The sequence below is a fragment of the Rhinopithecus bieti genome, unplaced genomic scaffold (assembly GCF_001698545.2).
Source record: "Rhinopithecus bieti isolate Rb0 unplaced genomic scaffold, ASM169854v2 scaffold_1037, whole genome shotgun sequence".
Lineage (NCBI taxonomy): Eukaryota > Metazoa > Chordata > Mammalia > Primates > Cercopithecidae > Rhinopithecus > Rhinopithecus bieti.
The window spans coordinates 496,737-507,596 of record NW_016803268.1 but is presented as its reverse complement, the minus strand read 5'-3'; the positions used below and the strand labels follow the sequence as shown (position 1 = coordinate 507,596).

General features: G+C 60.0%; 1 protein-coding gene across 1 annotated transcript in view; it reads left to right on the top strand.

The window, feature by feature from the left end:
- The first annotated feature begins 1,471 nt into the window (after positions 1-1,471).
- The window catches only part of CPNE7 (copine 7), a 19,958-nt gene continuing 10,569 nt past the window's right edge, over positions 1,472-10,860 (top strand). The window contains exons 1-8 of the mRNA XM_017871031.1: positions 1,472-1,684; positions 7,780-7,854; positions 8,109-8,183; positions 8,759-8,842; positions 9,391-9,480; positions 9,617-9,715; positions 10,381-10,467; positions 10,748-10,807. Of these exons, the coding sequence (XP_017726520.1) occupies positions 1,472-1,684; positions 7,780-7,854; positions 8,109-8,183; positions 8,759-8,842; positions 9,391-9,480; positions 9,617-9,715; positions 10,381-10,467; positions 10,748-10,807 (783 nt within the window). The remainder of the gene's footprint in view (positions 1,685-7,779; positions 7,855-8,108; positions 8,184-8,758; positions 8,843-9,390; positions 9,481-9,616; positions 9,716-10,380; positions 10,468-10,747; positions 10,808-10,860) is intronic.

The window sequence follows — 10,860 nt, the reverse complement described above, 5'->3', positions numbered from 1 at the left end:
AGTGGGTGCAGGTAGGGCCGGGGCGCGGGAGGCCGAGAGGCCACCGGGCCGGGGCGGGCGCCGAGCTGGGGATGCGGAGACCGGAGCGGGCGCGCTGAGGCCAGCGGGGCGCAAGGCGGGGGGCCCCCGCAGCTGGGGCTCAGCTCGGGGTCCGGGTTGGGGGTTACCTAGTCTGGGGGGGTGTCCAGAGCGGTGGGGAGGGGTTGGGCTGGAGGAGGCGGCGGCGAGCGGGGTTCGGAGGAGAGGGGGGTGCCCCGCAGCGAGGGGCGCGGCCCAGGATTTGGGGAGGGGGCCCTGGGCCAGCGTGAAGCGTCCAGGCGTGGGCAGGGGGCTCGACCGAGAGGCGCAGAGGAGATTGAGGGGTGAGGGGCGCCGGCCGACGAGGGGCGGGAGGCTGGACTGGGGTCGGGTCCTCACCACGGGGCGGGAGCAGGCCCGAGGGAGCGCGCGCTGCGGGGCGGACCTCCAGGCGTCCGGGGCTCCCGCTCCAACGTGGGTCTCAGGCAACCCCGGTGTGTCCGCGGTTGGGGTCGGAAGGGGCACGGGACCGGCGCCAGATGGGCGCTTCCTCGGTCACCATCTCGCGTGAAACGCGTGGCTTCACCTCGAAAGGGTGAGAAACGCGGGGCGCGAAGCCGCGGCGGGTGGAGGAGCTGGAGCTCGAACCCCAGTCCACGCGGCGCGCCAGCGCTTTTCTCGGGCGCAGGGGTCTCTCCAGACTCCAGAGCGCGGGCCCGGGCGGGGTGGGCAGGGGGACCCCAGCGGCTGCTCGGGCGGTGGAGGGGACGTGTCGCGAGGTCCTGGGTCGCTGTCACCGGTGGCGTCTCCGGTCATCGGCCTTGAGGGTGAAGGGCCTGCCCCGCCCCCACCGCCTGTCCCCGCGGCTCTGGCTCCCCCGGGAGGCCCCGTGCCCGCCCCTCAGAGCCTAAGCTGAACGGGTGGCCCATGCTTGCCCTTGGTTTGAGGTGCAGGATTTTTCGGGATTCTGAGATGAGTAGACCAGGGGCCCAGCTGGGTCTTGTCGTTAGGGGGCATTTTGACCAGGGAACTGCGCCGGATGGGAGAGGCTGGTGAACCCATGGTACCCCAGCCAGGAGGGAGGGCTCCCCTATACCTTAGGCCCCCTCCCCACTCAGCTGATGCTGGGCAGCGTCCTGCACTTTAGGGTTGCCCAGCCCAGGGTGTGAATCTGATCTCGCCCCCGACTCAGCATGTCATTCTCATCCTCTCTGAGCCTCAGTTTCCCCATCTGTGATCTGAGGGTGGAGCAGACAGTGGTGGGTGTGAGCTGAGAAGCTGCGGCCCACAGCTGGCCAGGGGTGACCCCCAGGGTGGCCCTCGGGAGTACAGTTCCATGGACAGAGAGCAGGCAGGAGGAGGTCTTCCAAGGGTGTGAGTCCTCCTGGGGTGTGTGGGTGTGGGTAAGCAGCAGAGGGGAGACAGGGCTGGAGCCTGGGGTGGAAGCCCCTCGATGGGGTCAGCTCACAGGGTGCACCTGCAGGTGGGCAGAACCGAGGTGGTCCGGAGCAGCCTGCATCCCGTGTTCTCCAAAGTCTTCACCGTGGACTACTATTTCGAGGAGGTGCAGAGGCTGCGCTTTGAGGTATACGACACACATGGGCCCAGCGGCTTCAGCTGTCAGGAGGACGACTTCCTGGGGGGCATGGAGTGCACCCTGGGGCAGGTGGGTGCCCCGTCCCCTCAGAGGGAGGAGGGTGGTTGGTGTGGGGGCCACAGCCGATTCAAGGCTGATGTACCAGCACCGCCAGGACCCTGCTGGGGTGGCCAGCCTGGCTCCGCCCCTCCACAGCTTCTCCTGAACGGTCCTTATTACATTAATATATACATGTAATTTTGAACTGGGCAACGCATTCGTATGTTTTAAAGCCTGAAGGTATAAAAGGCTGTGGAGTGCCTCCCTCCTGCCCCATCCAGCTGCTGTCAGGTCCTTGGACACTGTCCAGAGAGAGATTCTCACAGGAGCAAACAAGCCTATCACTTTTCCTCTTTTTTCTTCCTTTTCTTTTCTTTTCTTTTTTTTTTTTTTGAGATGGAGTCTAGCTCTGTTGCCCAGGCTAGAGTGCAGTGGCACGATCTCGGCTCACTGCAAGCTCCACCTCCTGGGTTCATGCAATTCTCCTGCCTCAGCTTCCCGAGTAGCTGGAATTACAGGCGCCCGCCACCATGCCCGGCTAATTTTTGTATTTTTAGTAGAGATGGGGTTTCACCGTGTTTATCAGGCTGGTCTTGAAATCCTGACCTCGTGATCCGCCCGCCTTGTCCTCCTAAAGTGCTGGAATTACAGGCGTGAGCCACGGCGCCCAGCCCACTTTTCCTCTTTTTTCAAAAAAACACAAATTATGTTTCCTGTTCTGCATCTTGTGTTTTCACTTCCATGACATGCAGCAGTTGCTCCATATCAGCACCTCAAAGTCTCCTGGTGGCCGGCCGTGGTGGTTCACACCTGTGATCCCAGCACTGTGGGAGACCGAGGCAGGCGGATCACCTGCGGTCAGGAGTTCGAAATCAGCCTAGCCAACATGTTGAAACCTCATCTCTACAAAAAGTACAATAATTAGCCGGGTGTGGTGGCGCACGCCTGTAATCCCAGCTACTCTGGAGGCTGAGGCAGGAGAATCAGTTGAACCTGGGAGGCAGAGGTTGCAGTGAGTGGAGATCGTGCCACTGCACTCCAGCCTGAGTGACAGATTGAGACTCTGTCTCAAAAAAAAAAAAAAGAAAAGAAAAGAAAAGAAAAAAAAAGTCTCCTTGTGAGCAGCAGGTCCTATGGTGGCCACTGCCCTTGGTGATGCCCTCTGGGTTACGGCCTCCACAGCCAGCCCAAAAGTGGCTTCTGCAAGTCATCACCAGAGTATCTGTTGATGTGCGGGGCATTGCTGGACACTGCGCTAAACACTTCCCGTGCTGCACGTTGAATCCTCACACCTTGCTGAGACTGGTGTGGCTCACGCCTGCAATCCCAGCACTTTGGGAGGCCGAGGACGAGGTCAGGAGTTCAAGGCCAACCTGGCCAACATGGCAGAACCCCATCTTTACTAAAACACAAAAGAAATTAGCCGGGTGTGGTGGTGCGCACCTGTACTCCCAGCTACTTGGGAGGTTGAGGCAGGAGAATCGCTTGAACCTGGGAGGCAGAGGTTGTGGGGTGAGATCGCACCACTGCACAACAGCCCAAGCAACAGTGTGAGACTTCGTCTCAAAAAAAAAAAAATTTTTTTTACGACAAAATGCATAAATCTTAAGGGTTGAGACTGACAAGTTTAGGTGACTGTACACACCTGACCATCACCCGTCACACAGAACATCCCATCACCCATCATACAGAACATCCTGTCACCCATCACACGGAACATCCTTATCACCTGCTCACACAGAACATCCCATCACCCATCACACGGAACATCCCATCACCCAGAACATCCCGTCACACGGAATATCCCATCACACAGAACATCCCGTCACCTGTCACATGGAACATCCTTATCACCTGCTCACACGGANGGCCACTGCCCTTGGTGATGCCCTCTGGGTTACGGCCTCCACAGCCAGCCCAAAAGTGGCTTCTGCAAGTCATCACCAGAGTATCTGTTGATGTGCGGGGCATTGCTGGACACTGCGCTAAACACTTCCCGTGCTGCACGTTGAATCCTCACACCTTGCTGAGACTGGTGTGGCTCACGCCTGCAATCCCAGCACTTTGGGAGGCCGAGGACGAGGTCAGGAGTTCAAGGCCAACCTGGCCAACATGGCAGAACCCCATCTTTACTAAAAACACAAAAGAAATTAGCCGGGTGTGGTGGTGCGCACCTGTACTCCCAGCTACTTGGGAGGTTGAGGCAGGAGAATCGCTTGAACCTGGGAGGCAGAGGTTGTGGGGGTGAGATCGCACCACTGCACAACAGCCCAAGCAACAGTGTGAGACTTCGTCTCAAAAAAAAAAAAATTTTTTTTACGACAAAATGCATAAATCTTAAGGGTTGAGACTGACAAGTTTAGGTGACTGTACACACCTGACCATCACCCGTCACACAGAACATCCCATCACCCATCATACAGAACATCCTGTCACCCATCACACGGAACATCCTTATCACCTGCTCACACAGAACATCCCATCACCCATCACACGGAACATCCCATCACCCAGAACATCCCGTCACACGGAATATCCCATCACACAGAACATCCCGTCACCTGTCACATGGAACATCCTTATCACCTGCTCACACGGAACACCCCATCACCCATCACACGGAACACCCGTCATACGGAACATCCCATCACACGGAACATCCCGTCACACGGAACATCACGTCACACAGAACATCCCATCACCCATCACACGGAACACCCATCACATGGAACACCCCATCACCCGTCACATGGAACACCTCATCACCCGTCACACGGAACATCCCGTCACCCATCACATGGAACATCCTGTCATCTGTCACATGGAACATCCATATCACCTGCTCACACAGAACACCCCATCACCCATGACACGGAACACCTGTCACACGGAACATCCCGTCACATGGAACATCCCATCACCTGTCACATGCAACATCCCAACACCCATCACACTGATCATCCCGTCACCTGTCACACGGAACATCCTTATCACCTGTTCACACGGAAATCCCGTCACCCGTCACCCGCAACATCCCGTCATCCATCACATGGAACATCTCACCCATCACACGAAACATCCCGTCACTGGTTACACAGAACCTCCCGTCACCCATCACACGGAACATCCATTCACATGGAACATCCCATCACCCGTCACACAGAACATCCCGTCACCTGTCACATGGAACATCCCATCACCTGTCATATGGAACACCCATCACATGGAACATCCCATCACACGGAACATCCCATCACACGGAACATCCCATCACACGGAATATCCCATCACCCGGAATATCCCATCACCCATCACACGGAACATCCCATCACATAGAACATCCTGTCACATGGAACATCCCATCACCCGTCACATGGAACATCCTTATCTCTTGTTCACACGGAACATCCCGTCACACGGAACATTCCATCACCCGTCACATGGAACATCCCGTCACCCGTCACACAGAACATTTCACCCATCACATGGAACATTCCATCACCCCCAGCTCCCTCTGCCCCTTTGCCGCTAGCTCCCCGCCTGGTTCGTCTGTTCTGGAATTCCACGTCCATGAATCACAGTGCGTGTTCTCCCTGCTGTGGGATTCTTTTACCCAACATAATGTCTGCGTGACTCATCCCACTGCAGCCTCAGTCGGAGCTGGCCCGCCATTGATCCTGTTGTCCTCCCCGTTTTTTAGATAAGGAAACCGGGAGTTAGGGAGAGCACAGACAGAAGAGGATGGCATGGACACAAAAGTATGGACACGCTTTTTTTTGAGTCGGGGTCTCACTCTGTCGCCCAGGCTGGAGTGCAGTGGCACAATCATGGCTCACTGCAGCCTCAACATCCTGGGCTCAAGCAATCCTCTCACCTCAGCCTCCTGAGTAGCTAGGACTACGGGTGTACGCCACCAGACCTGGCTAAGTTTTGCATTTTGTTTCTTTTTTTTTTTTGAGACAGAGTCTCGCTCTGTCGCCCAGGCTGGAGTGCTGTGGCCGGATCTCAGCTCACTGCAAGCTCCGCCTCCCGGGTTCACGCCATTCTCCTGCCTCAGCCTCCCCAGTAGCTGGGACTACAGGCACCGCCACCTCGCCTGGCTAATATTTTTTGTATTTTTAGTAGAGACGGGGTTTCACCGTATTAACCAGGATGGTCTCGAGCTCCTGACCTCGTGATCCGCCCGTCTCGGCCTCCCAAAGTGCTGGGATTACAGGCGTGAGCCACCATGCCCGGCCAATTCTGCATTTTTTAAAGAGACATGGGTCTCACCATGTTGCCCCAGCTAGTCTTGAACTCTGGGGCTCACCGATCCACCCACCCTGGGTTCCCAAAATGTTGGGATTATAGACATGAGCCACTGTGTCTGGCCTGGACACCTTTCTATGCACACACAGGTGCACTCGTGTATCATAATCCATACAGGACATCCTACGCCTGTCCACATAAGCACACGCACAGGGCCCGTGTGGACACCTGCGTGTAGATATGAATGTGTGTATGAGCACGTGTGCTGTGTATATGTGCAAACTTCAAGCAATGAGGAGGGCCCCTGTGGGCTTCTGCTGACCTGCAGGGCACCATGGTCAAGGGAGAAGCTCCTGGCACCCAGTCCCTGTGCTGTGGCTTGAGCCTGACCTGACCTCTGACGCCTGACTTCTGCCTCAGCTGTTTCCTCATGTGATTGAAGTAAACAGTAACTCAGCCCAGAGCCAGGCGCATGGGAGGTGCTTATTAAACGCTGTTAGCACAAACCAGCGATCTCACTCTTCCTGGTAGGGGAGTCTGTGATGTTAGCCTAAGCCCGTTTCCCTTCTAATTACCTGCTCTGCCAGAAAGGGGAGGCCACTCCTTCTTTTCTGCGCACTCCCTGGAAGCAAACCAGGCCGGCAGGCGAGTCCCAGGTGTGAGGCAGACGCCCTGGCTCTGGAACCCTAGAGGGAAACCTTTAAATCGGGGAATCTTGGGGGGCCTGGCCCGAGGCTCCCCCTCCCAGCACCCAGGACCCCTTCTTTGCACCCCTAAGAGAGCCTTCCCACCCCTTAGCCTGATTTGACTTCCCCAGCCCCGACCTGGGATCTGTTTTCTCTTCTGTGTGGAAAGTGCCACATGCTCTGAAGCTGCTGGCCGGGCCGGCCCTGGTGGGGGTGGAAGGACTGCCCCTCTCTGCTTTGTATTCAACCCACCTCACTGGGACCCCCAGCATCTGCCAGGCAGTAGCAGGTGTGAGGGGCAGGTGGGAAGCGCACACCTGCTACCTAGTGGGTCACTCGATGGTTGCTGAGAACACCATCGAGTTCTCATCGAGTTGTGAGGAGATTGCGGTCCCCGCTTGCCGGGGTCATCACTGTCTCCTTTAGGACACGGAGCCTGGGAGGGCCGTGTGCCCCGCCCCCGCCCTGCTCCCCACTGAGGAGATGATGTGGCTGCAGGGGCCTGGGCCTGTCATCCGCCACCCACCCCAGTTAGGGGCTCAGAGCCAATGGGGCGGACGGCCAGCAGGGCCTGGTGAGGAGGAGGAGGCCCCGGCTGTGTGAGGAGGCGCCAGGGTCTAAGCCCCAGTCCACCTTGGACAATCAACTCTGCTCCTCAGCGCCTTCTCAGAGGAGTGAGCGGTGGGGTCCCGGGCCGGCACCTCACTCACACCCTTTCTGCCACCTGGGGCCACGTGGGCATGCTGGGCTGAGGGTCCGGGGCCGTTTGACCTGCCTCGCCTCTGCCTCTGCCGGTTCTCACCTGGGCCTGGAGAAGGTCAGGGCAGATGTGCTTACCTGTGGAGGGCTCCCACCACACCTGTGCAGGTGCACGCCAGCTAGGCTGTGAGCTGCTACCTGGCTTCCACCTGAGCCTGTTTTCTCACCTGGTAAATAGGTGGGATGACCTCTGCCTCCTCCGGGCGACTGCTGGCCCCGTGAGGTGGTGAATGTGCAGGGGTGGCCACACACAGGGATGGCAGGTGCTTGAGAGCAGCAGCAAAGGGGGCGCCGGGCCCTGGGCAGTGAAGCCCATGGTGGGGGGCGGGGAGACAGGACAGGCCTGAGAGTCCGGGTGAGGGCACGGTGGGGTCCCCAGGGTGAGGAGCCGTCCCTGCCTGCCCCTCCCTGCCTGATGCTTCTGACTTACAGATTGTGGCTCAGAAGAAAGTGACCCGCCCGCTGCTGCTCAAGTTTGGCAGGAACGCCGGCAAGTCCACCATCACGGTGAGGCCCGGGTGCACCTGCTGCAGCCTACAGGCCCTGCTGCTGTGGCTCCGAGGGGTGTTCCGAGTGGAAGATGGGCAGCGTGCGGTCCAGGGAGGGTCTGCAGGAGCCGGCAGCTGCACAGCCCTGGGGGCACCCAGACGCCTCCTCTCAGGCCCGGCTGGGTGGGGTCGGCTGGCCTGGGGCCTCGGGTCCCCCACGGTGGGGTCAGGCCCCGCCTGGCCAAGCCTGGAGCCCTGGCGTACCCCTGCCAGGTGATCGCTGAGGACATCTCGGGGAACAACGGCTACGTGGAGCTCTCCTTCCGGGCCAGGAAGCTGGATGACAAGGTGAGGGCGGGTGCCGGGCGTGCCTGGCTCAGGCTAAGGTCTGGGAACCAGTTCGAAAACCCGGTCCCTGCCCAGCGCTGACCTCGCGTGGCCGTGTCCTGTATGAGATGTGTGTGCAGCGTGCGGAGTGTGCGTGGGGTGGGGCTGGGCGTGCTGCTGTCACGGTCACCATCGTCACTGTCACCGCCATTAGCTCTCCCGCCCCTCCTGGCAGCCGGGCTGGGACCAGGGCACTCCCCACTGTGATGACCACTCATGACCCTGCTCAGTGATGGGGAAAGAGGCCCAGCACCCCCAGGCCACCGTCCTGAAAGGGGAGGAGCTGGAGCAGCTCAGAACAGGTTCCCACCCTGCTGTGTAGGGTGTCTCCTTGGAGGGGAGTCGCGCGCTGTGGTCAGATCCCGGGGGTGGGAGGGAGAGAGGAGATGCTCTCCGCGCAGACTTGCTGCCTCGTTTTGTGCCTGAGGAATTAGCAGCTGGTGGCGTGAAGTGAGCCCTGGGAATGACAAAGCCAGCTCCCATCCAAAGCCCGATCTCACAGTGCCTGGCCCAGCAGCCCTTGTGCCTCTCCCCAGGACCTCTTCAGCAAGTCCGACCCCTTCCTGGAGCTCTACCGGGTCAACGACGACCAGGGCTTGCAGCTGGTGTACAGGACGGAGGTGAGCGGCCGGGGATGGGAACGCAGGGAGGGGAAGGGGCTGTCCCCAGCCCTCCTGCATCTCTGGCCACACGGGAGGAGCTCCCAGCCTCCAACAGGGAGCCGCTGGCCCAGGGCCTTCGCGGCGGTGTCTGTAGCCAGAATCCAACAGGCTTGTTTAGTTGTGACTGTGATTATTTTTAGGCCTCCCTTCCACTTCTGCAGGTGAAATGGGATTTCAGCGACTGCAGTGAGAGAGCGCTTTCTTTTGAGAGAAATTAACTTGAGTGAAAATGAATCTGTTTAAGGAGAGCAGTGCAGGTGGCTCAGAGATGGCAGAAGTTACGAAGGTGGAGGCACAGGGCTCGGAAATGTGGCTCCCGGGTCCCCACACGGCTTCGTGCGGGGAGGGGGTGCCAGCCCCAGCTCAGGGCCCCGGCGCTGTCTGGGGTGACGCAGGGGCAGGGCCAGCGGTGCCCGCCTCACACTACTCTTCCACCCAGGTCTCTGTCCGCCCCAAGGATCCCAGGGCCCTGGGCCTCCCCTGAGCCAGCCCCTCCCGGCCCACAGGTGGTGAAGAACAACCTGAACCCCGTATGGGAGCCCTTCAAAGTCTCGCTGAGCTCCCTCTGCAGCTGCGAGGAGACAAGGCCTCTGAAGGTGGGGGACGGGACAGACCAAGGGGGCAATGAGTGGGTGGCCTGGATGTGGGCCGGGGATGGAGACACCCGGGCTCAGGGGTGGAAGGGTCCTGGGGCCCCCAAGGGGCAGTGCTGAGGGGGACTGGGCTCCCCAGTGCCTGGTCTGGGATTACGACTCTCGAGGAAAACACGACTTCATCGGAGAATTTACTACCACCTTTGCGGAGATGCAGAAGGTCTTCAGGGAGGGGCAGGTGAGTGGGAGGGGCCTCTGGGGAGGGGCAGGTGAGCGGGGGCACATCTGGGCTGCGCCTATGTTGGCCCCACCACAGAGGCTGTGAAACCCTGTCCCACTGTCCTGACGGGGTTGTGGGGAGCGGTGACAATGACTTGTTATAACCAGAGAAGGCTGGGATGGTGGACTCTGGTGCTGGTTCCCGAGGGGTCATAGCAGGGGTGGCCCCCATCAGGTTCAGCTGGAAATTTTCAGGCACCATCCAGGGCTGGGCCGGCCCTCATGGGGCTTGTGTCTGTGAAACCATCTAGGGGCGGAGCTGGGCACGGGGGTGGTGGGAGGTGGGGTCAAGGGGTGCCCTCCCCTGTGTCTGCCTGCCCAGCCCGCAGCAGCCAGATGACAGTGCAGTGGGGAGGCCACCCCGGGCCCTGCTTCCTGCCCCCCTGCCTAGGCCTCAGTGTCCTTGGGCTTAATGACAGGGCCATGCCGGGTGGGGGGTCAAACTCCCATCCCTCTTCATTTGTGTCTGACCCACGCTGCCCCTTCCGGCTGCCCTGCAGCAGCCCTGCCCTTCCCCACCAAAGGGGGATCGCCGTCGCTCCTGAGGACGGTCTTGGGTGGGGTCTCCCTGGTGGGTGTTCAGGGCTTCCACTCTGGGGGGGCCTCTGCTTGTTCCTGCCCCAGGCCCAGTGGGACTGTGTGAATCCCAAATACAAGCAGAAGAGACGCAGTTACAAGAACTCGGGGGCGGTCATCCTGGCTGACCTGAAGGTGAGAAGCGGCCATGCCCGAAGCCTCCGGCCCACAGGAGGGGCTTCCGCTGCCCCTCTGATTGCCCCTTGGATGGAGCCTCGACCAGAGGCCTGGGGAGGGGCAGGTTGGGGAGAGAGGACGCGGGAGAGGAGAGGAGGGAGAGGGACTGGGCTGCCTGGGGGAGGGAGGCCTGGATCCCAGCTGGCACTGGCCTCGGCGTCTTTGGTGGGGGTGGGTGCCAACACCGCTGGCCTCGGTGTCCCTGGCCGAGGTGGCCGCCGACACTGCTGGCCGGAAGTTCCACAGGGTTTACTCCTTCCTGGACTATATCATGGGCGGCTGCCAGATCCACTTCACCGTGAGTCCGTGGCCCTGCCCGTCCCCGCCCCCACCTGTCCCCCGCCCGTCCCC